Source organism: Mastacembelus armatus, chromosome 9 (genome assembly GCF_900324485.2).
Source record: "Mastacembelus armatus chromosome 9, fMasArm1.2, whole genome shotgun sequence".
NCBI classification, from domain to species: domain Eukaryota; kingdom Metazoa; phylum Chordata; class Actinopteri; order Synbranchiformes; family Mastacembelidae; genus Mastacembelus; species Mastacembelus armatus.
Genome location: NC_046641.1, coordinates 25674665 through 25700216, shown reverse-complemented (window position 1 = coordinate 25700216; position 25552 = coordinate 25674665). Strand labels below are relative to the sequence as shown.

The 25552-nt window shown below is 43.3% G+C and overlaps 2 protein-coding genes across 2 annotated transcripts; both read left to right on the top strand.

The window, feature by feature from the left end:
- The first annotated feature begins 3128 nt into the window (after positions 1-3128).
- LOC113138778 (formin-binding protein 1-like) lies at positions 3129-17313 on the top strand. Its single transcript, XM_026321531.1, has 18 exons — positions 3129-3353; positions 3880-3995; positions 4768-4818; positions 7288-7435; positions 9056-9118; positions 9389-9481; positions 9738-9752; positions 9927-10055; positions 10514-10660; positions 10986-11162; positions 11239-11430; positions 12044-12058; positions 12171-12280; positions 12487-12619; positions 12825-12967; positions 13128-13264; positions 13416-13574; positions 15560-17313. Exons 1-18 carry the CDS (start codon positions 3324-3326, stop codon positions 15586-15588), a joined length of 1887 nt encoding a protein of 628 aa, XP_026177316.1. The 5' UTR covers positions 3129-3323; the 3' UTR covers positions 15589-17313.
- Positions 17314-19187: 1874 nt separating this feature from the next.
- Positions 19188-24110, top strand: fibcd1a (fibrinogen C domain containing 1a). The gene is made up of 8 exons (XM_026321994.1): positions 19188-19265; positions 20283-20398; positions 20803-21166; positions 21418-21541; positions 21811-21947; positions 22757-22853; positions 23546-23725; positions 23815-24110. The coding sequence occupies exons 1-8, from the start codon at positions 19188-19190 to the stop codon at positions 24108-24110; spliced, it is 1392 nt and encodes a 463-aa protein (XP_026177779.1).
- The last annotated feature ends 1442 nt before the right edge of the window (positions 24111-25552 follow it).

Below are 25552 nucleotides of genomic sequence, written 5' to 3'. Positions count from 1 at the left end.
TATTGTAGCTGGGTACCTGTTTATTATTCAGGCCTGAACTTTCAGAATTTTCTGACAATTTCTGTAAAACAATAGTCAGGTCCATGTGGACATGGGCTTTAGCACATCTGCCTTGTGATTCTGTCCTTTCTCCACAGGGAAACAACTGAATTTTACACTAACAAATCTGAAACTAATTGGACCCTTCAGATAAACGTTAAAATATAGTTTTTGCACAGTACATCCTCCATCATTTCCATTAGAAACATGATGATTTCTGTGAGTGTGAGCAGGAGAAACGATTATTGCCAGAAAAATGTCTTCTGAGGAACATCTGGCTGCTGAGAACACAGTTAACTTTACTAATGACTCAGAGACTCTTTCAGTCACATCAGGTCCTGGTTTTAAATCAGCAGGTGTCTGTTCTGTGCCGTGCCCTCAGTCCAGTCTGAATCAAAAACTGATGCTGGAGAATAATAAAAAGGTTGTTTGTGTCTATTTCTAAAAAATGTCCCTGAACAGCCTGATAAAGGGTTAAAGTCCTCTGGAGGCATCATGTAATCATCAGGAAGTGGTTTCACCTGGAGGACAGGTGAGTCTCTTACATTGACTGGGAACCAGACTGTCAAGAGAAACTCACAGGAGATCAGGTACTATAATTGTCTGTCACGTTAATATTAAAGTTAATTAACATTAGTTTGATGTTCCTCGTGCTAGTATCAGTCAGTGACTATAGATTGAATGCTGCTGGGTGATATTTAGCACATGGACAAACTGTGAGCAGGCCGCCTGATATCAGACAGTTCGACAGTTGGCTTCAGAGCTACAGATCTCAAATCCTCTTTGTGTGTAGACTGTCAGTGCCTGTAAAGGGGGCTCATGGGAACTGGTCCACACCCTCTTTGGTATTTCTGTTTGCCACAGTACCTCTGGTTCTCTGGCTCCTCAATGACACATGGATGGGATAGATGAGGCCGACTGCATGAAACACTTTAGAGAGACCAGAACGGAACCTGATCTAACTCCAGAGTCTGAGCCTGATCAAGGTTCTGGTCCTGAATCATCTGTTTCAGCTGGCTTCAGTCCTGTAGGTCTGTCGACCATTGACTCAGATGCTCTGCTGACTGCCTCCCCTGAAGAGGAAGGGGCAGATGAGGAGGAGGGGCAGGTAGATAATGAAGGTCTGAAGGATCATCAGGTGAAGGTGGAGCCTCATCAGGAGCTTAAAACGAGCAGCTGTGTGTTCCTGGAGAGACACCGTCGGTATTTATTGCACTTTTTTTGGGAAGTTGAACTTCATTTGTTCAGGTGACCTGTGGATGAGGTCATCACTGTGGGCACATCATCAGAAAGCTGTAGATCAGACACAGCGTTGTCACATGATATAAAATGGTGATGATATCATCTCACTAACAGGAAGCGCATCACTCAAAGCTGCAGGTCACTACGTCAGCTGCTACCCACAGTTCCCAGCACCCGCGTTGACATGGTAACAATCCTGAAAATGACTGTGGTCTTTCTGGAGACAGTCCAGCAATTAGCCCCAGCCGCAGACCCAACAATTCAGGTAGGACACCATGAAATAGACCCATCCCAACCCACAGCTCAATTGTTGGATTTTAGTTCCCATAGTCTCTGAGAAATATGACAACATCAGAAAATGAAAGGTGCATCACTCTTTTTCATATGTGACATGTGATGATGACGGTGGTGATGTCAGCTGTGTCCTCCTGTTGAACTCCATGCTGATTGGTTGCTGCAAAGTCACAAGAACAGGGAGGTCGGACAGAAAATGGCCACTGAGCAGGAGAAGAAGAAGCTGGACAGGTGAGATATGTTTATTGTCCATGTTCCCTGTTGTTGTTTATTTGATTCAAATCAAAAAATGTTCTTCAGGACTGGATGTGTCTCTCAGCAGAGGAAGAGGAGGATGGGCAGGAGACAGACAGATAGATAGACAGGTGTGTTTACAGCGTCTTTATGCCTTTCACAACAATGTGAAGCTACTGGTTAAAGTTCAGATTTGTGTGTTAGAGACTGGTCATTTGAACCTGTAGCTTCACACTGAGTCTCAGCTCAGTCTTCAGGGATCTGGGTCGCTGCTTCTGGGCCTCAGTGTTTCAGCAGTTGTAAAAAGCCACAGTCCTCTACCTGCTCAGCAGCAAACAGCAGACACACAGAGACTGGCTGGTGACCATAGTGGAGCATTTAGCAGCTAAAAAGCCAGAGATTTCCCCCAGGAGGTGGTGGAGACCAAACCCAGAGCTAAAACTCAGAACCCTGGGCTGAGACTCAGCAGGTGGACTCAGACACTGGTCCACATGGGCCAGCATGTTGGTCTGTGGCCGCTGGAGCTGAAGATAAAGTGTTTGGGATCAAGTTTAACAACTTAACCTATGATACCCTGTCAGTCTTCATGTCACAACTCATTGATAACAAGACCACCAGTCAAAGCATGTATAATTATTATTTTTCTATCTGCAGCCTCAAGTCTGTTTGTGACATCATCCTGCTGGTCACCATGACGACAGAGAAGTCTGACATCAGCAACAAAACTACTTCTTGACTATGTTGCTGGACAAAAGTTTTGTTATTGTTTAGATATTTTATTTTGACAGAACTGATTTCCTGTAGAGATCAAAGTTCAGATAAGAGGCTGTTTGATTTCTGTTATAAAACCAGAATGGGGTCTGTTAGTTTACTATCATCCTGTCGACCCCATTGTCTTCTTGTAACTGATTTAGATAAAACATTTAAAGTGAAATTATTTCCTGATTCGTGTTTTCTTTCCTACTATTAATACTACTACTACTACTATCAATTTGAGATGTGACGTCACTGCTGACAGACGATCGAGAATCGCGCCACCTACTGGAGAAGAGACACAGCTGTTGCTATGTCAGCCTGTTAACATTATTTAATGTCAATGCGGATGATTATTGATCATATTATTGATCGGACTGTACCGGCTGCTGTATATTAGTAGCTCCGTGTGTGTGTGTGTGTGTGTGTGTGTGTGCGTGCGTGTGTGTGTGTGTGTGTGTGAGTGAGTGAGTGAGTGAGTGTGAGTGAGTGAGAGAGAAAGAGCAGGGAGGGGATGGTACAGCGCATGCGCAGTACGCACAAACACGTAGCATCTTTGATGACAAAGGGTCCGCCGGGGGACGCGCCGCGCGTGACCGTATCCTCTGACCGCGTCCTCGTGCTGCTGCAGACGGAAACGGACTGCAGGTGCGACAGAGGCGGCGGGTAGGATGCGCGCGGTGGGCTGCAGGAACAGTGGTTCGCGGTGATTGTCGGGTCGGTTCCGCGAGGCAGAGCAGCGTGAGGAGCAGACCGGAGACATGAGCTGCAACTGGGGCACCGAGCTCTGGGTACGTACACCTGTTCACACCTGCTGCACGCGGACGTCTCCCGGGATTTGGCCCGGTTTCAGGTAACATGGTCACCTGGTTACCAGCAGCGGTGACCGGACAGCTACCGGTAAAGCGCCGGTAACGGGCGGCCTGTCGGTGTGTGTGACAGGCCCTCGTGCTTGTCTGCTCTGCCATAGCAACACGGTGAGTGACGACAGCGGCTCGCGCCCTGCGTCCTCCATGATGCTGCAGCGCGCCACACAGACAGGCCCCCCATCTTATCATCATCATCATCATCATCTGATAAGAAACAGCAGCTGCTGCTTTTAGGAATCACACACATTTTCTTCTAGTTATTGTTTGTTGTCCAGGTTAAATAAAACCCTGCACAGACTCACAGGACCTGAACTTTAAACTGTGATTTACATTACAAATACACAAAGGCAGGATGGCTGTTTTCATGTTTAGGGGAGTGTAATTCAGGCCTGTGTGTGTCTGTGTCTGCATCTGCGCAGACTGATACGCTGACTGTGTTGTTTTTCAGGATCAGTTTGATAATCTGGAAAAACACACCAGCTGGGGCATTGACTTCCTGGAGAAATACACCAAATTCGTTAAAGAGCGGGCCGACATCGAGCTGAGCTACGCCAAACAGATCAGGTAGTGTTGTCAGCTGAACCTCACCTGTGTGTCACCTGATCACAGCCCTGACACAACCTGTCGTCAGGTTACACTCCATGTTCCAAAATTTTAAAATCAGACCAAACGAAATAGAAATAAACACAAGATAAATAAAAATGACATATATTTGTCACAATAAATAACAGAATTGAATGAAACAGACACTGTTGAGTTTGTCTTTTGGATTATGTGAAGATGGACATGGTATAAGACAGTATCAAATATCTGAAATAATGACTTGTGGATGAAGATGATATAATTTAGTCATTTGCAGGACAGTGCAGTAGGACTACATCTGTTCCGAGTCCATAAACCAAAGTATCTGACACATTGAATTGTCCACCCGATGATGGCGTTGGATGACAGTCAGAGGATCGTCTCAGTTATGAGAGTTCACCCTAAGCAAACATGACGTCTGAACCACGCTATCGCAGATCTGGAGTCTTGGTGCATTACAGGAAGCTCAGAATAAACCAGTTCACATGTAAACATCCTCTGTTTCAGTGTGACACACAGTGTACGACAGGCGGAGAGTTGTGATGCTCACATGGCTGAAAATGGCTTAATTGTAGTTTCTATGTTCAGAAAACATTTCAATTTGATTTCATGTTATGGAATAAACATTTCTGCTTTTCTGATGAGTAATTATCATTAGATGGATAATTGGATAATTTATTGTTTTATTCCACTGATCAGATCTACCTGCTGTCTCTACCTGTTTTTCTGTTTCCACCCACCTGTCTGTCTGCAGGAGTCTGTCTAAGAAGTACCACCCTAAGAGAAGCAGAGAGGATGAGAGCAGGTCAGTCGAGAAGGTTCTTTACGTTCAGTTTTTATGTTTTGATCGCAAGACATGAACCCTGACTCTAACTAACCCTGACCCACTCTAACTCTGACCCAAACTAATCCTGACCCTAACTAACCCTGACCCAATCTATCTCTGACCCTAACTAACCCTGACCCAATCTATCTCTGACCCAATCTATCTCTGACCCAATCTAACCCTGACCCAAACTAACCCTGACCCAAACTAATCCTGACCCTAACTAACGCTGACCCTAACTAACCCTGACCCAATCTATCTCTGACCCTAACTAACCCTGACCCAGTCTATCTCTGACCCTAACTAACCCTGACCCAATCTATCTCTGACCCTAACTAACCCTGACCTTAACAAACCCTGACCCAAACTAATCCTGACCCTAACTAATCCTAACCGTAACTAACCCTGACCCAAACTAATCCTGACCCAAACTAACCCTGACCTTAACAAACCCTGACCCTAACCAACAAGGTTATGAAAATCAAGGTTATGAAATTATGTGTGGTAGTGAGCAATCCTGTGACAGGTCAAACCTGAGGGAGGGTACGTTGGATTTCTGTCACAGCGAGAGGAGTCACACGTTCACTGACATTCTGTTTTAGCTCCATGTCAACTGTAGTTATTGACCCTGAAATGTGTTTGGGGAGCTCTGCTGTCAGGTGCTACTCAGTGATCTGGTCATCAGAATGTTAATCGGTGTCTATTGATAGCACCTGGCTCTCTTTTAGAGTCTGAGCCTGCGACTCATTCTCCTCTCGTTTCTCTTCCTGCAAGATCGTTGTTGCCGGCGTTGCTTTTTGTGTTTTGCTTTCTACAACTTACCTTCACCGTAGCAGCTGATTTGCTGGCCCTGACATAGATATATGCTCCTGTGATTTCCCAGTAGTCTGAATTTTGGCACCTTCCCTACATAATAATTCTACAGTCCTTTTGATTTTATGTTGTATTGATTTTTATAGTTTAGTTTAATTAATTAGCTCATTTGTTCAGTTCTATCATGCTTCTGCCTCTTTTTTGTCATGGCCCTGAGTAGGGTTGTGACACTAGTCTTTATAAAGTCCGGACACTGGGACTGATGTAAACTACAGATGGAGGAATGAATGAGTGGATGATGGGGTGATCTCACACACTTGGCGACTCATCAGGTGTGCTTTCAATAAGTGCCGTGGGCTGTGCCAGTCCTCATGTTATCAGGACTACATGGGGTCTCATTGTTTTTTTTTTTCACTTTATTGCTGTAGTGTTGTTCTTAAAATGAAGAGATACGTTTGGTTGGCTGTTGGCAGGTGCACATGGTGTCTATTTGACTGTTTCTGGTATACCTGGTGTCTGATTGGCTGTCTTGGGTACACCTGGGCTGTGTCTGAAATCACATTCTTCCCTACTATATTGTATGCAAAAACAGTATGCGAGAAGTACCCGGATGACCTACTACTTCCACCTGAATTCTGTGGTATGCATACAATGGACACTTTGCTATCACCTGAGGCCACAAGAGAGGGGATTTGCTGGAATAGAGGCATATGCCTCAAGACAGGATATGCTGGAAAATGGAAAATGAGCAGATCAATCTAACGTCAGTGCTGTATGTCAGCTTGGTAACAGCTTTTTTAACAGAGACCTTTGTTGTTAAACTGTTTGAGATTAGAAAATTTAACACAATTTAAAAATTGCTGTGCAGTACAGTGGGCTTTAATTGATTGGTGTTTAATGGGCTGTTTCGGGTACACCTGGTGTCTAATTGGCTGTCTCGGGTACACCTGATGTCTGATTGGTGTCTAATTGGCTGTCTCGGGTACACCTGATGTCTGATTGGTGTCTAATTGGCTGTCTCGGGTACACCTGGTGTCTGATTGGTGTCTAATTGGCTGTCTCGAGTACACCTGCTGTCTAATTGGCTGTCTCGGGTACACCTGATGTCTGATTGGTGTCTAATTGGCTGTCTCGGGTACACCTGATGTCTGATTGGTGTCTAATTGGCTGTCTCGGGTACACCTGATGTCTGATTGGTGTCTAATTGGCTGTCTCAGGTACACCTGGTGTCTGATTGGTGTCTAATTGGCTGTCACGAGTACACCTGCTGTCTAATTGGCTGTCTCGGGTACACCTGATGTCTGATTGGTGTCTAATTGGCTGTCTCGGGTACACCTGATGTCTGATTGGTGTCTAATTGGCTGTCTCGGGTACACCTGGTGTCTGATTGGTGTCTAATTGGCTGTCTCGAGTACACCTGCTGTCTAATTGGCTGTCTCGGGTACACCTGATGTCTGATTGGTGTCTAATTGGCTGTCTCGGGTACACCTGATGTCTGATGGGTGTCTAATTGGCTGTCTCGAGTACACCTGGTGTCTAATTGGCTGTCTCAGGTACACCTGATGTCTGATTGGTGTCTGATTGGCTGTCTCAGGTACACCTGGTGTCTGATTGGTCTCTGATTGGCTGTCTAAGGTACACCTGGTGCTTGGCGTTTGCCTCGACTCTTCGGCAACTCAACGAGGTTGCATTTCAGAGAGAAGAACTGGCTGAAAACCTGAACACACAGATCGTCTGTGAGCTGACCCGGTACACCCAGGAGCTGAAGACTGAGCGAAAAACGGTGAGTAAACAAACACTGACTGAGGCGGGTCACGAATAGTTTCTGGAGAGTGACAACATTGAAGTTACGGAACTTAAACCCAGTAAAAATCCTCCTTTGCCTGTTTACATCAGGGTAAAGCGCCGTTTAATTCTCAGTCTTAGGATATTGATCACCAACTGATTATTGCAGCTTTAAGTGTATTGGTTCGAGGTGTGAACAGTCTGATGTCCTATGAGTTTAGTCAAGGCAACTTGTTTCACAGCTCTTTCACAGCTCATCCAGGTGGCTTCTTTAGTCTGAGGAAAGCTGGTTGTGAAAAACCTTGTTAACGCTTCCATGGCTGGTGTCTCCAAGAGGCTTAAAAGCATTTTTGGAAAACACCATATACTGGTTTACTTAAAACCCATTAACACACTGAGACAAAGACAAGACTGCCGAAAAGACCAAAACACAAGATGAACAGTACAGTCTATGTGGTACGGTGCAGGGAAGTATGCTCAGAGCATCAACAGGACGATGGTCCGACAGGAGCAGCTCCTCAGGACCAGAATCATCAGTTCCTCCATTTAAAGGTCAAAGCACCCTCATTACAGGACAAAGAAGTACACATTTTTGATGGTTCTAGACGGGGTCCAAGACACAATACATTCAGGTGGAGAATCCCTCCTTCAGCAGGAGTAGGGGTCTCAGAAAGACTGAAGTTTGTCATGCTACTCTTTAATCCGTCATCATGAAGATTAAAACACTTCACACAGCCACAAGGGAGGACACACTCTACCCCTGTTTACGAGTAGAGGGATCAGACCACTAGATCCTAATGACCCGCATCAACTCCCCCCTTTCTGTTGTTCTCCTCATGAGCCCATTCAGGCCAGGGGAGAAATGAAACCACCCTGGAGGATAAACTTGAGGTCTCCAGCCAACTCTCCTCAAACTGAAGGAGACATTTTGACAAGCCCAGTTGCCATGAGTCAACATCTAGATAAGCTCACCTGGACACTATCCAGTGAGATTGACACGCACTTGAACAAATACTCCTGACCAGGTACAGGCTTTCAGTAATGTGTTCATTCCTCGCTCTGCTTGAGAGTGACTGGAGAACCAGTTTTTATTTATACTGTGATTAGAGTCGACATCACATTGACTGACATTACTTTCCTGATCTAAACTTCACATTTAAATGTCCTTATTTAACTCATGGGCCCAATGACTAACAAAAGTAAATACACATTCATTGAACCTCACGCACGAACCAGTCAACAAACACATTCATTCTTCACTGGATAGTACGAGAGTTTTCAGAGAATTTCAGAGAGTTTTAATTATACTTAATTTTCTCTAAGGTCTGAGGTCCAGACCTGTGGTCTGGGCCCAGAACAGCCAGACCACCTGCCTCCACAGAGGGAAACAGAATTATCATGACTTCATCTGAATTAAGAGATTAAATATGATTCTGACATTGAATTAAGATAAATGAATGATCTGTTCAGCATATCATCATCATCATCATCATCCTCATCATCCTCATCATCTTGAACATGGCTACCAGTTCAATGCGAGGTGAGGGACTGTTTAAACCAGTTCAGTTTGGACACATCCTGTGGTCACCAGTCTGACTAGTTTGTGCTCTTGATGCAGCATTTCCAAGATGGCCGCCGTGCCCAGCAGCACATCGAGAGCTCCTGGAAACAGCTGGAGTCTGTGAGTTGACAATTGACTTTGTCTTCCTGCTGTTGCCCCCATTTGAGAACGAATTTTCCAGCCTATGATTGGCTGAACACCTGATCCAGGTGCCTGCCCCTGCCTCAGAGACATTATCTGACCACGTGGAGTCAAAATAACTTTTTCAAAAATAAGAAAATAAAATTTTTTGACACATTTCTGACAAAATGTTGAAAAGTAAGAGGAGTCAGTTCAAAGAGGGGAAACACTGTGATGAAGGATTTATTAATTTGTTGTTGTTGTTGTCAGAGCAAACGTCGGTTTGAGCGTGACTGTAAGGAGGCTGAGCGAGCACAGCACATCTCCGACAGAATCGACCTCGACAAGACGGATGGAGAGAAGGTTTTAAATTTGAAAATAAATATAAACACTAAGGGTGAGGGCCATGCAGGATAATACTGAACGACTTTTTGTAGTTCTGCTGAAGAATGAACCTACATAGGCACACCTGTGTCATCACTGCATGTAAAGTTTGGATGAAACAGCTGGTTTGAGTCAATACAAGCAACATGTTTTAATAAACATCATGGATGATATTTATCTAAACACCTGTCTGTGTCTGTGTCTGTCTCTGTCTGTGTCTCTCTGTGTCTCTCAGCGCTGCTCACTCAAGGTATGGTCTCTGTATGTACTATATTTATTTTAAATACTATATAAAGACTGGAGAGCAGAAGAAGCTGCTGTTTCCTGGTTCCACTGACTTCTCTACAACTCATTGAATATATTGATAATTATTGTTGTGCAGCCCGTATCTTCTGCTTGTTTTTAATCTGTCTGCTTGTTGCAGGCTCGTCAGACGGCTCAACAGAAACAACAAGCTGCTGAGGAGTCCAGGAAAGACTATGTAACCATCTTAAACCAGTTTAATCAGGACCAGCACCAGCACTACCACACCCTGGTACCAGCTATATATCAGGTATTCCAGCACCAACACACCCCGGTACCACACCCTGGTCCCAGCTATATGTCAGGTGTTCCAGCACCACCACACCCCGGACTGTACTGCTTGGTTTTGCGTACAATACTTGCATAAATGACCAGGTTTTTGTACAGTGAGTTGGACACTGGACAGGACCCCAGACACAGGACTGTGCCATTCCTGGGTGGTAGGTTTGGAGAAATAAGAGTAGCAGCATTCATCATAACCAACTGTCATTAACAGCAGTAGATTTAGACATCAGTGCTCCTTTTTCCTGAGCTCTTTGGCACAGATAATGAAACCTGCAATCTGTTGTGACTAGTGAGGGTAAGCTAAAGATAAGATAAACCCTTAGCTAGAGGACCTGAGGGAGACCCACACAATCCATAGGGTGGAGCAGGGAACGTTTTAGTTTGTGTATTAACGTGCGGGCCATTTGCTTCTGTGTTTTACAGCGCATACAGGACATGGAGGAGCGGCGGATTGAAAGAATCGGTGAAGCGATGCGTTTGTCAGCAGAAGCAGAAAGAAAAGTTCTTCCTGTTGTAAAACGCTCCCTAGATGCCATGATGGATGCTGCCGAGAGCATCCAGCCCCGGATGGTGAGTCTCCTCTTGGCTGAAAGCTGGTCTTTGGTGATTTGTACTAGAGAGTTCATCTGAGATGTAAAGTTTCTGTATGTTTTCAAAATGGTGGTTCTGATATACAGTCCAGCATTAACAATCCTGGGTATGTGAAGCATGTGAAGCTTTTACCACATTGCATGGTCTTCCTCAGTAGATCTGAGCCTCACCTGCTGATGGAGACCATCAGTTTGAGAAACAAAAGTTGGGAATTTTGTTTTGAGATTTCGTTTTTCACAATGAGGAACATAAAGGTCAGAGGTCAGATCTGATACTGTGTGTGCGCGTCCGTGTGCATGTGCAGGACACCCGTCAGGTGGTGGAGGTGTATAAATCGGGCTTCGACCCTCCAGGTGACGTTGAGTTTGAGGACTACAGCACCACCATGAGGCGGAGCATCTCAGAATCCAGTTATCTTGACAACCGCACTGATGGGCGGAGACACAGCAGGAAGCTGTGGCCCTTCATACGAAAGAACAAGGTATTCAAGTCACACCTGTCTACACACACAAGTATAAACACACCTGTACTGACCAAACCTGTGTCTACGCCTCCAGCTGTTGACCCTCCTTTCCTCCCCCCGACAACCTCCACCTCCACCCCCAACCTCACCTTCACCTGCGGGCATGGCCAACAGTCCCCAATCTCCACCACCTGCCTCCAGAGAACCAATTACACAACGGCTGAACGACCTCATGACCTCTGGCTCCAGGACCAGGAAGCAGTGTCTGCGCAGCCTCAAGAGAGGGGTACATGTCTATATCAGAGATGGTGCTTGGACTTGGGACTTGGACTCATTCGTACAAGTTGCACACACAGTGACTTGGGACTTTGCTGCAGACTTGTCCTCTGGAATTCTGGGACGAGTGAACAATCCTTTTTTTGCCTTTTTATTTTTTAGCACGTTAACCTTAAGGAAATGTGTGATGAGCTGAATGTCAGTAACACGTCACAAGTCACAGCCATAACGCATCGAGCCGACGCTTCGACTCCACAGACTGGCCATGTGTTCATAGCTAACTACTTTAAAGTTTAAAGTAATCATCTACCAAACAGCTGATCAATGCTAATAGATAAAGGAGATGATGGCGCAGTACATGCTTTGAAGACCTCAGATAGATCCGTGCAGTTTTCTAAGGGACTGGCTGGGAGGCAGCTAGGAGAACTCTCATTTCAACCATAAGAGACTTTAGACTTGACTTGGACTTGTGAAATATCTCTGGTGTATATGTACATGTACACACACACACACACACACGTGTATATATGCACACATATAATATATTAATCAATCCATAGATTAACACCATGCTGTTATTAATGTTATAAATGTTTCCTTCCTGCTCCTCTCTCATTGGACAGCTGTCTCTCAAACTGGTCAGTATCTCACCTGTCAGTATCACACACAGATGTTTTTGAGGTGAACAGTTGTTGTCAGTCACAATAAATGATAATGTGTAAAACCATCTATCCATTGAAACTGCTGTAGGGATCCAGTCCTGCAGACTGCAGTCACCTTCCTCCGGAACAGAGACGCAAAAAACTTCAAACTAGAATCAACAACATCAACCAGGAAATCCAAAGAGAGAGGGAGCAGAGGTAACGTGCACACACACACACACAATAACACACACTCATCAGACTGTATGATCACTTCCACGTTGTGTGTTTATTGTCCCTTTGTGAGGTTGATGAATATGAAAATATGACCTGAGGAGGGCTGGAATCACACGATGTATAATTGTGCGACACTGTGGGCCAGGTGGTTAGACACTGTGCATTATTTAGAGTGCGATGTGTTTCAGAGATGCGCTGCTGAAGATGAGGGAGGTTTATGAACGAAGTCCTCAGATGGGTGACGCCAGCAGCTTGGAGCCTCGACTGGAAGAAGTGAAGCAGAGTCTGCAGAGACTGGAGGACGAGCTGCGGAAGAATCAGGTTGACGTGATCGATACACACACACAGACACACAAAACGCCAAACAGCTTTTTGACCGAAAGTGGGTGAAGTTGGTTTTGTTGTTGCTCTGAATTAAGGTCATGTTAGTGTCTGCTCCTGGCGGCTGGTCCTTTGTATGCGTTGTGATGTTTCCTGTGTTGTACCAGACATGCTGATGCACTTTGCCATGTGTCTGTCACTGTAGGCGTGGTTGTCGGAAGCCGACATACTCTCAGATCACAGCAGTAGAAGACAGAGTGGAGGTTGTGGGTTAAATTCCCAGGCGACAACGCCGGGCAGCAGCAGCCTGAAACAGCTGAACAACCGCAGTCCAGCCAGCAGAGAGAGGTCTGCTGCACTGATTATTGATTACTGATTATCAATTACCGTGCAATCAGAGTGATGCTCCCTGTTAAGTCAGCTTCCGAGTCCAGTTCTTATTCTGACATATAGAATTTAGGCATTCACTGTTGACATTCACCTGTCTGTTTACCTGTCTCTGTCTCAGTCCTGATGGCAGTTACACTGAGGACCACAGCGCCGAGCTTCACTTTAAGTCTCGTAGTTCAGAGTTTGATGATGACTTTGATGACGAAGAACCGTTGCCGAGTATTGGCACCTGCAAGTCTCTTTACCCGTTTCAAGGTGTGTGTGTGTGTGTGTGTGTGTGTGTGTGTGTGTGTTCACACAGTTCCATTATCACAACATATGATTGACATTATTAACCTGCGGCACTGAGGACTACATATTGTCTGGTTTCCTGTGGTCTAAACATGTCAGTATTGATCCTCTGCAGGTCAGAATGAAGGCACTTTGTCGATGGTGGAGGGGGAACTACTTTCTGTGGTAGAAGAAGACAAAGGAGATGGCTGGACCAGAGTACGGAGGAACCTGGAGGAAGAGGGATACGTCCCCACATCTTACATTAAAGTCTTCCTGGACAGCAGTGCCAAAGGTGCCATGACCTATATCTGACCTCTGTCTGACCTTGTTATGACCTATTTGGCATTTGTCTGACCTCTGTATGAACACATATGACAGGACCCTTAACAACTTTCTAACAACCTCTACATTAAGTGAGCTCTTGTTAAACATGCCCAGCCGACCTATAGATGACCTTTGACCTTTTCTTATACCCTGTCCAGGCATATCATTGTGATGACTGACGGGTAAAGTGATCAACACTGATTATCTCACTATAGTGACACCTGTCAGTGTGTGGGATATATCAGGCAGCAGGTCAACACGTGATGGAGGCAGGAACAACAGGCAGTGTAGAGATCTGAGTGACTGACCTCTGACCTTGAAGCCACTGAAGATAACCCCTGAATATCATTAATTGTTGCTATGGTTACAGCAGCCTCTGTGCTCTGTCTCCTCATATGGTGCGCAGGTGACCTACCTGTACATATGTAGTGCAGGTGTGTCATCTCATGGGGATGTGGTCAAAGTGACCTGTGTGTCATGCACTCTGCTGCGATGCCGCAGTTATTTTGTGGTCTGGTCATGTGATCTGTGAAGGAGAAAGGCACCTGTTAGTTCTGTGTGTGGGATCAATATCTGTAATCAGCATGATTGATATCAGGCTGATATCCAGCTCACACTGCATGATTGACTGAAATCAGCTATAGCCACAGTCCCACAGACCAAACTGACTAAGATTATAGTCAAAGCTGAATCAGTTTCACTGTAGGACTCAGCAACAGACAGGTACAGATGTACAGACTGGTCCTAACCTGATAATAAACCTGCTCTCAGACTAGACACCAACCAAATAATCGGCTGATTATTGCTGTTAACATCATTGGCATCAGCCAATTGCTGAGCATATTAAGCCGATGAACAGGCAGGCACGCCCACGGGCAGCCTGGTGTTGTTGTTGTGGGACCAGTGTCCCGCTGCCTCTTGTGTCAATCAAATTGCCTTTCTACCACACCTCAGTGGATGTGGACAAGTGAGGGCTCACTAACCTTTGAAGAATGTCATGGGAGAAAACAACACAACTTGTTTTTTAAAGCCATATGTATTGAATTAGGTATGAAATGTTGCTTTGCATGATTTTAGACCCTTTGTGCTCAAACACACCTAAATATTGTCTCAGCACCCTTAAAAAAATAATAATGATCAATAATAATCATTTATAATAAAGCATTGCAATTATTCCTTATAAACAAATGGAAGAGACTGTTTTATGCTTATGTTAAAAGTAAAATAACTTTGCTCCACATTACTATTTTGCATATGTCAACATGAGCACCTGGGTAATTATCAAACCGCTACTGTTTTTATGATTGAATTACACACATTTCATGTGTGATGCCCAGTATTGGGTATCAGGTCCTGTATAAATGTCACATTCTGCTGAGGAGCTGAGCCCCTAAAACTCTGATCCGGGATTCCCCCTGTCTCTGTCCAAAGATGATCCGTATCATAAATTGGCCACCCTGATTTCTAAAAATCTGCATTGGCCAAAGAAAAACTTTTATCAGTTGACCTCTATCTCAACTGAACAATAAGTATCTAATCAATAAGTATTATATCACCTGAGGAGGAATTAAATAGGTTATTAATGATCCTGTCACAGTAATTTATTCATACCATGTTTTATGTATTGTGCTTTATTTCTACTTTTCATTTAACATGTTCACTTGCAAATGACTGTCATTGATCAATTGATTGATCTAAAGTATCAGAAAGCAGTTAAGCACATTCATATCAAATGTCTTGTTCTGTCTGAAGATTCAGTTTAGTGAGATGTGAAGCATTTGTTGAAATGTGGTTTCAGATCAGTTTTAGCAATAGATCTGATTTCAGCCTGAGAAACATTCGTAGATAATCCAATCACAGCAGGTGTAGAGAAGTCTGAGGTCCTGTCTCTGTCCATTCTAACGTACCTCTCTCTCTACCATCTGTCCTTCTCTGCCTGTCTGTATCTTGTAGGCTTTGTGCAGAGTAGTCGTCTAGTCTAGCACAGTAATCGACCAATGAGGACGTCTCGCCACAGGAAGTGATGTAAAGGAAAGATCTCAGAGGAAGTCTGGTAACAGCTTTTCATTGGACATATCTTGACCAATCTTACAGACTTAATGTGATGGACAAAACTGAGGATTGAGATATCAATCAGGGATCAATCACAGTTCAGACATTATACACACTGAACAGATAGGATTAAACAGAGATGGTAATCAATAGAAATCAAACTGATCAGATGATGAATTTTAGGTTTTTTGAGTCTAAACAAAGTCCCAACGTCATGTAAAATAGTTATTTAAATATACACGTAGAAAAGTTTAGCTTCAGACCAGTCGAGCTGCTGATGAGACAGCTGAGCTTTAATTACATTAAATTAATTTGACAAACAACTTTTGCAAAGTTTCGGTCGTCAGGATAGAAAACTAATCTGTTTGAATGTGTTTTTATGTTGCTCACACTGAAACTGGATCCATTATTTAAACTCAGTTTAAATGTTTCAAATATTTCTGCAAAAATCTAAAATAAAAAATATAAAAAATCAACTCTTATTGTGACATGAAGTGACTCAGTATGAAGGATCGATGTGTTTAATTATGATGAGCTAACTATTTAAAGCTTCGAAACCGTTGTTTCTCCTCACTGTGTTTCCTTTGTTAAAACTGACTAAAATATCAAATGTTAGAGTGATAGCGATCAGTCAGCATGGAGATTGTTTGATGGTGTTAGTATTGAACTGTCTGTAAAACTTTGAGGTCAGTCAGAAACTGACTTAGAGTTGACGCAAACACAATATTAAGAAAAGAACTTCGGGGGTGACCCGTCGGTGGTTTGAGTCCAACCATCAACATTTGTCGCAGGTCTCGCCGTTGCATGACCCACCGGAAACTAAAGGCTAAAACATCCAAAAGAAAACTTCAAGAAGAGCTAAAGAACAATGGCTGATATGTTTTTGTTAGAAATCTGTCAGATTCCAATTAATATTTTCTGTATTATCTGTCGATCACATTCTGTCAGATAAATCGTTAATCCTTTTTTTTTTAAACGTGAGAAATCAACATTAATGTTTTAGTGAGAATTTGTTTTGAAAGTAGTTTCATAACAGGAAATACTAAGATGGAGAAAATCAACTGCATCCTTATGTTTGGATAAAACATTTCATTTCACATTTGGGAAAATTCAAAATGTACCTTTTTAGTGTTTTAATCATGATTCCTGATGTGAAAGCTGAGTTTTTGTAGTTTATGACTGAATATTTTTTAGATTCAATGACAAACTGATCTGAGATCAGTTAAATCTTCTGTATTGACCCTTTCTTTATATAAAAGTCAATTAATGTATGTAAAATGTTTAACTGGAAAGAAAATGGCTGCTGTGGATGAACCTTCCTGTTGGCTGAAAAAAAAAAAAAGAAAAAAAAAAAAGCCCACCGTGATGTCACAGTGCACCCTCAGGTGTGTCAGTACACTGTGACATCACTGTGGGTGAGGTCAGAAACGCCTTAAAGGACAGAGGTTCAGACAATGTCTCTGTAAAAAGTGCGAAACTGTCAAGTTTTAACTGTCACAGTTAAAGAGTTCAACCTTTACACTGAAGTTTCAGCTGTGAACTATGTGTACATTTAAAGCTGTAGCCGCACAGGTGCAGCCTGTAAACCTGCTGATATTAACCCCGCCCCCTGGGTGCACCCAGCTTGTGTTGACCCCGCCCCATGTCCCATCGTCCCACCCCTTGCTTGCTGATCAATATGTGAAATGTGAAATTTTTATTTTATAGTGCGATACTGATCAATTTTTTTTTTTTTTTGAGAAGTACTGCTCTTCACGCTCTTTTAAACTTTCTGTGTGTTCAACTTTCAAAATAAAGTACACCCTGAATAAAACTCTGCGTTCTTCATTCTTCTCTTCCCTGTGGCAGAAAAATTCAATGAATCCTCAGCCTCTTTTACTCGTCTAGCCCTGTGACCCTGTCAGGATAAGCAGTATAGATAATAAAAGGATGTTCATCATATGGCCGTCGTCTGACGTTTTTACATTTTACATTGTCCATCTTTATTTTTTAAACATATTTAAATCACCTTAAACACTGACTGACCACCAGATAAAAATAATCCTAAAAACATGATTATTTGGGTGTTCGTGCATTTTCGGTTGATGGCCTAATTGACTGATCATTGCAGCTCTGTTAAATATGAAGAATTGCAGCTGAAACTTTGTTTTGGATTTGTTTGGCTGTTCTTATTCAGGGCTTGTCAGACGTGTTGTTGGCGTGTTCTGTGTGACAGGCTGCAGTAAATCTGATCAGATTATCAGCCTCTCTCCCTCTGCACAGCAGATGGTCTCTGTCTGTCTGAGCAGCTTCAACCTGAAACAAAGTTTGATTTTTATCAGCACAGGTTCTCAGGTTTTTCTGCGGCCTGAAGACAGCCAGGTAACTTTTTTGATTATTAATATCAGTGATCAATAACTGACAGATCAGAGAGCAACAGCTGAAAGAAGCAGCTTTGATCATCTGACTTAGAAACAGGTTGGAATAAATATTTGGCTGTAGTCACGTATCTTTCTGCTGCATGATGTTGATGCTTTTATTCTGTTATATAAAAACTGATTAGCCTAGTTTAGCAAAGTTAATGTGTTGAGTTTGGATCTGCTGCTCTCTGTTCTGTTTGTTCTGAGCTTTGAACTTTAAACCTGTTAACCAGGGTTGGACAAGAAATTGTAATTTCATCAAACATGTCCCAGTGAAATGCTAAAGACAAATTTATGAGGCTTTTAAAGTTTTTATGTCCTCAACACTTTATAAATGCTGGGGTTTCTTTGAAAGGGGTTTAAAAACTTGTGAGGTTAAACTGGTCCCAGATCGGACTGGATCTAAGAGAGGTGACAGTTATTCCGTTTTTTATCTTCAGGTAACCACAAAACAACAGCAAAGACACAGCCAGAGCCTCAGGTTGCTGCAGATGTAGAGGATAATTAGGAGGGTTCTGCTAGACAGTTTTTAGGGCTCAGAAACTGACTAAAGAGGTTCTAAAAGTCTAAAAAGGTCATAACAGTCCTTGAGAAATTTCTTGTAAAATTTAATGTTGCTTCATGGTAATTCTAAAAAGGGGTTCTAGGTGTCACTGAGGATGTTGTATGTGTAGCTATGCGTTAACAAACATGTTCTGCATGACCATGATGAGGTCTTACAGGTCTGTTCCTAAGGATGGTTCCAGAGGTCATTTACCAGATTCTACGGTTGAAGATAAGGTTCTGCAGGTTCTTTTGATGGTTCTAGTGAGCCACGGTGCAGTTATCTACCTGTTTCAACTCTGGAGATTTTTCTGATCATCATTTCACATCATTGAGCTGCTGCATTATTGGATGTCTGGGAGAATGTCACTGAGGATGGTCTATAATATCTTTTCAATAAGATTAGAGGGTTTCCAGGGGGTTCTGGGGGTATTAAACATTTTCTGTGGTTCTTATATATGGTTAAAGAGCGCCATCATTACATTGCTGTAGTTTGTTTCTTGAGTTTGAGGTTTTGGCAGGTCTTAGAGGTCTGCAAGGGTCTCTGCAGTGAAGCTGCAGTTACCTCAGACTGTTTGTATTTCAGGATGATGCTGAACGATCGGTGGACCATCATGAACAACAGCAGCTCAGAGCTTGACACCAAACAACCCAACAAACACAAGGTAATGCCAGACGGGTGGTGGCTATAAATTCTGTTTGCTGCCATAAAGATTGAAATAAGTCAAACTCTGAAGTCTTACTATTTTGTCTGACAAAATAATAAGACTACTTCACTACACACTATACACTTCATCTATCTACCTGAAACAGGTAGATAGATGAAGTGTTACAGTTTCAGGTTTTAGATTTCTAGAACCTGAACCTGTAAAGAGAAACAGGAAGAAGTCAGAGCAGTCTCCAACCTGCAGACCGTTAATTCGTCTTAATCTGGAGTTAAACCATCAGATCAAAGTGAGTCTAATCTGCAGCACCTGTCGCCTTCACTGAATAAATACTCCGGGAGCAGAGGCAAGTCCTCTGCACCTTTAACACCTGATTTTCTTAACCCCCCCCCAACCCACAACCCACACTCACACTCACATTCACACCTACGGGCAATTTAGAATCACCATCCAACCAATGAAACCTGCATGCGTTTGGACTGTGGGAGGAGAAAACCCACACAGACACAGGGACCATATGCAGACTCCACACAGAAAGGCCCCGGGTCCACCTGGGTTCAGACCCTAATCCTGACCTGCATGTGTTTGGACTGTGGGAGGAGAAAACCCACACAGACACAGGGACAACATGTAGACTCCACACAGAAAGGCCCTGGGTCCACCTGGGTTCAGACCCTAATCCTGACCTGCATGTGTTTGGACTGTGGGAGGAGAAAACCCACACAGACACAGGGACAACATGCAGACTCCACACAGAAAGGCCCCGGGTCCACCTGGGTTCAGACTCACAACCTGCTGCCACTGCTCCACTGTACCGCCCAAACAAAAATTATTTATTTAATTTAGGGTTTGATTAACCAGGGTTAACGAAAATTAGTACGAAAAGCTTTTTTCATGTCCCATAAGGTTGAAGGACATAATCTAAAACACAAAAGACTCTTCTGAATGCAGTGACCCCCCTTCAAGCAAAATCTTATCCTGCATAACCGTGTGTGTGTGTCTGTGTGTGTGTCTCAGAGATGCTGCCACTTCCTGTTGTGGTCTGTTATCGTGCTGGTCAGCATAGTCATCGTCATCACAGCAACAATCGCAATCCTCTACTTGAATCAGTATCCTCTGCCCTTCATCAGCAGGTAACACTGTTTGTCTGCATGAGTATTTGAGTGTCTGTCTGACTGACTGTCTATCTGTTTGACTGTCTGACTGCCTGTTTGTCTGACGGACTGTCGACTGTCTATGTGTCTGACTGACTGACTGTCTGTCTGTCTGTCTGTTTGTTTGAATACCTCAGTCTGACAGACTGTCTGTTTGACTGTCTGCCTGACTGCCCGCATGTGTCTGTCTGACTGACTGTTTTACTGTCTGTCTGACGGACTGCCTGTTTGACTGTCTGTTTGACTATGTCTGACTGACTGTCTGTTTGAATACCTGAGTCTGACTGTGTCTGACTGACTGACTGACTGTCTGTTTGTCTGTAACCTCTCTGTCTCACCTGACTGCCAGAATAGAAATCTGAACTCTGCTGTTTTTGTAACAGGAATGGAGCCATGTCCTCACCTGTGATCTCGACCAACCCCAAAGAGTCTGGTGCTTTGGTGACGGTGTCCCATGTCACAGCTGGAGAACCAATCAGCATCTTCCTGGACCCAAATTGTCCGGACTATAGTGAGAACTTCCTGCGGTGGGAGGCATTGCAGAGCTCTTTGCTGCGAGCACTGTCCAGTCACAATTCGGATGACTGGCAGGAGAGGGGATTGGTCCAGAAACTGGCTGAGGAGCTGAAGGTGCTTGTAGGCCACATCCACAACCTGAGGCTGGAAGCTGATTCATTGAAAAGAGGTCAAGGGGTTTTAGACCAACAACTGAACGGACTGCAGAGCGAGCAGAGCCGTATCATCCAGGTGAGTTTGTTTTTTAAAATAAATTAATATAAGATGTAATTTAAAATAGTGCAGAGCTGGTTCATTAATAACTATGAAATTAATTATAAATAATATAGATTAAATAATATAAATAAATAAAAACAAATCAGCAGTGAGTAAAGTCTTTTGGTAGAACAATTCTAATAAAAAGAACCCCCCCTAAAAAAAAAGAAATATAAAGCAGCATATTACATTACACACAACTAATATTTATGTCTGCATCTGTCCAGGTGGTGTCTGACAGTCACTCAGGTGTGTTAAAGTTAGTTGCAGGATTCAGTGATTCTATGCTCAGCCTGCAGAGGGAGACAGAAGGTCTAAGGACACTGAAAGGAGACCTGCAGAAAGACACAGGTAACGCACTGACACACACAGGTGACACACTGACACACAAGTAACACACACTGACACACACAGGTAACACAAATTTCACTGGATGTTATGCAGTTAATTTCATGTCTTCTACATTCCTTCATGGAAACAGTAGATCTGAAATTAGTTGTTTCGTAATCATAACATTTTGCACAGGAGGTTTAAAGACAAACAGTTCTAATAAACCACAATACAACCACAGAGTGATTTGTTTTCCTGTCTAAGTGTCTCTGAACATCTCTTGCCCTCAGTGGCTCGACCCAGGGACTGCAGTGACGTCATGGCATTGGGCGTCACTCAGGACGGTGTTTATTCTGTGTTTCCGACTCATGACCCCAATGGCTTCATGGTCTACTGCGACATGACCACGGATGGAGGAGGCTGGACGGTACTGAGACACGCCAACACACAGTGTCCTCTGCTGGTCTTCAGACAAACTGCAGCTTGTCAGGCTGAGCTCATTAGTGATGTTACACAGCTGATGCTAACTAGCTTATTGACCAACCAGGAAACAGGGAGCTGCTGAATCTTCATAGGATTTACTTTATCCATCCATCCATCTTCTGTATCCGCTTTTTCCTGAAAGCCAGGGTCACGGGGATCTGCTGGAGCCTATCCCAGCTCTCTCTCGGGTGAAAGGCAGGGGTACACCCTGGACAGGTCCCCAGTCCATCACAGGGCCACATAGAGACAAACAACCTCTCACACTCACACTCACTCCTATGGGCAATTTAGAGTCACCAATCAACCTGACATACATGTTTTTGGACTGTGGGAGGAAACCAGAGTACCTGGAGAAAACCCACACAAGCACAGGGAGAACATGCAGACTCCACACAGAAAGGCCGGGTTGCAAACCCACGACCTTCTTGCTGTGAGGCAACAGTGCTAACCACTCAGCCACCATGCTGCCTGGATTTACTTTATATTTTATATTATTATTAAACTTTTGAGCACAGACAGTTTACTTGCTCTGAAATAATATAAAAGCACAGCTGGAGAATCATGGAGTGATTAAAAAACTTAATTACAGAGAATGTTAAAGAAACTACATGATAAGGATGAATTAGAGTCATCAAACTTTAATAAGCAGATCAGCTGATCATCAGTGGATAAATTATCCGTCACTTCACACCCACTGGTTAGGGTTAGATGTCAGTGTAACGTCCTGTGACGTGATGGACACTGTGTCTACAGGTGATCCAGAGGAGGGAGGATGGCTCGGTGAACTTCTTTCGAGGCTGGGAGGCATACAGAGACGGCTTCGGAAGAACAACTGGAGAGCACTGGCTGGGTGTGACACACGCACACACGCACACACAGTTTCAGAGTAAACAGGTAAACTTTGTCCTGTAGGTGGCTCTACATTACATGGAACACAAACATGTGACCATATGGCATTGCTCTCTCCCTGTCCACCTTGGATGTGTCTTGTGCTGACACTAATCCACCAGCCCAGTTCATGTATTTGCCTACCGCCCTTCCAGATTGAGCACTTCAGCAAGGATCTTCCCTAAATGTAGGTATGATGACTCTGTAGGTGTGTAAGGGGGCACTCTGAAGAAAGGTCCTTAGCCAAGCGTGGTTTAGCGCCCTCTAACACCATATGACCATGAGTTTAGTTCTGAGCTGATGGTGCCACATCATTCCCAGTAAATATTTTTATTTTATACTTTGTCCATATTTTTTAGTCCTGTTATTTTGACATGATGCCATTGTCGGGTCAGTGGATTGAACTAGTTTCAAGCCCAGCAAGTAGCACTAACATAGGAAGCAGTGTGTCTCTAATGTGGAGACGTGAGACTTTTAAAATCTGAACCTGAACCAGAATCTGGTTGCCAGGTGCAGATGTTGTCAAAAGACTATAATAGTAGCACTGGATAAAAAAGTTTGTCTTAGATTTAATAAATCCAATAAAACCCAATCTCTCTAACTGTTTCTGTTTCTCTCTACCTGTGTTTCTTTCTCTTCCTGTCTGTCTCTCAGGTCTCCAGAGGATCTACTCCCTCACCAGGTCTGGTGGTTTTGAGTTACGCATTGACATGGCCGACTTCGATAATGCCACAGCATTTGCTCATTATGCTGATTTTTCTGTTGGTCGTGACTCTGTGAACCCTGAGGAGGACGGATACCCGCTGACTGTGGACCAGTACTCTGGGACTGCAGGTACCAATGCCAGCAATACTGCAGAACTACAGAGTAGTCCCAGTACCAACACCACTTCCAGTACTAACAGATGTCTCTGTCCCTTCCAGGCGACTCCCTCCTGAAGCACTCTGGGATGCGGTTCACTACCAAAGACCGTGACCATGATCAGTCGGAGAACAACTGTGCAGCATACTACCAGGGAGCATGGTGGTACCGTAACTGCCACACCTCCAACCTGAATGGCCAGTACCTGAGAGGAGGCCACGCATCCTATGCTGACGGGGTGGAGTGGTCCAGCTGGACTGGCTGGCAGTACTCGCTCAGGTTCACTGAGATGAAGATACGACCCAGCACTAAACCAGACTCCTGGTCCTTGGATCCTAATCAAAAACCTGACCTCTGACCTTAACTAGACACCTGGTCCTCAGATCCTAATCCTGAACCCTACCTCCAACCTCTAACTGTGTCCTTAAATCATAGTCAGAAATACTTTATTAAAAGCAAATTTCTAAATGAAAATAACATATAAAATACAATAAGAAATAAAATGAACTCACATCTTCAAAAATACAGAAAATAATACGAAAAATACACAGTGTACCCCATTTAAATATGCATGAACATACTAAATGGACTGAAAACTATGAATAGATGAAAGGGGCAGGTTGATTGATCGGAATGAGATTATATAAAGCCTCAATAATAGACAGATTGATTTTCAGAGGAAAGACTTGAACAGTTTGATGGCAACCAGTGGGAATTAATTCCTATGGTGCTCTGTGTTGCATTGTGGGAAATGAGTCTCTGGCTGAATGTTCTAAACCCTGACCTTTGACCTCTAACTAGTTGTCTGTTTTATAAAATGTCATCACTTGTTCCTATTGTCATAAATAATCAGATCAATGACTGTGTCTATTGGTTGTGCTCTGATCAATAACTTTTTATATTAATATCAGGTTTCTGACTGAGCTGAAGTTACATCTCACTGTAAAACTGATAAATGGGAACGTTTGGACATGGGAAAATAACATTAACATGAAGCTTCATTTTTTAGCATCTGACAAAAACAAACTCTCCACAAACTAAACAACTGCTCTGTTCTACATGTACTACACATCCTTAGTAAATTGACGTCTGTTTTTCTCTACATAGGCTTAATCAAAGCACTTTTTACACTACTCACCCTTTGCATAGAAATCACACAAGTCTTGGGCTTGTGGGCTGGGGAAGCCAGGCTTAAACATTGACTTTTTGGCTATGGATGATCCTCTCTACCTCCTTAACCACAGCCACCTTAAAATATGTATCACATATATAATAGTGTGTTTACTGAATATTTACTTTTAAAAACAAATCAATGAAAAAATTATGAACACTATGAACACTACAAATATAATTAATAACGTTTTGTGTATAATTAATATATTTTTAGGTTTAGAAGGTCACAATGAAACATAACCTGCTGTGAATGTTTGCTCAGGGGTTCCCTAATTTGATGAAATGTAGATGTTTTTAATTCTTTTCTTTAAAAAAAACTCCACTTGGAGCAATTTAGAGAACATGGACAAATTTCAAACAAATTTGAAAGCTAAATAACTGACAATTAGTTGTGGGTGTATTCTGTTTTTCCCGTTTATATAGAAAAAGGAGGGTAATGTTTAATTTTAATTAGTTACTGTTTAATTTTGTAGTTGTAACATAACACGCTTCAGAAAGTGTCTTAAATTCAATCTGTGAAAAAGTGAATGGAGTTCTGTATGGGGCGTTTTTTCGATGCGTTGCGGCACTTCCTGACCTGACGTGATGACGTTACCGATGACGGCATGATGATGACGCTAATGCTAA

Bases quoted from the DNA above. Each gene is read 5' to 3' on its own strand.
- LOC113138778 (XM_026321531.1), top strand. From the start codon at position 3,324: ATGAGCTGCAACTGGGGCACCGAGCTCTGG. The intron at 10,056-10,513 runs GTATTCCAGCAC...TGTGTTTTACAG, and splicing joins TGGTACCAGCTATATATCAG to CGCATACAGGACATGGAGGA. The intron at 12,968-13,127 runs GTCTGCTGCACT...TCTCTGTCTCAG, and splicing joins AGTCCAGCCAGCAGAGAGAG to TCCTGATGGCAGTTACACTG.
- fibcd1a (XM_026321994.1), top strand. From the start codon at position 19,188: ATGATGCTGAACGATCGGTGGACCATCATGAACAACAGCAGCTCAGAG. The intron at 19,266-20,282 runs GTAATGCCAGAC...TGTGTGTCTCAG, and splicing joins AACAACCCAACAAACACAAG to AGATGCTGCCACTTCCTGTT. The intron at 20,399-20,802 runs GTAACACTGTTT...TTTTTGTAACAG, and splicing joins CCTCTGCCCTTCATCAGCAG to GAATGGAGCCATGTCCTCAC.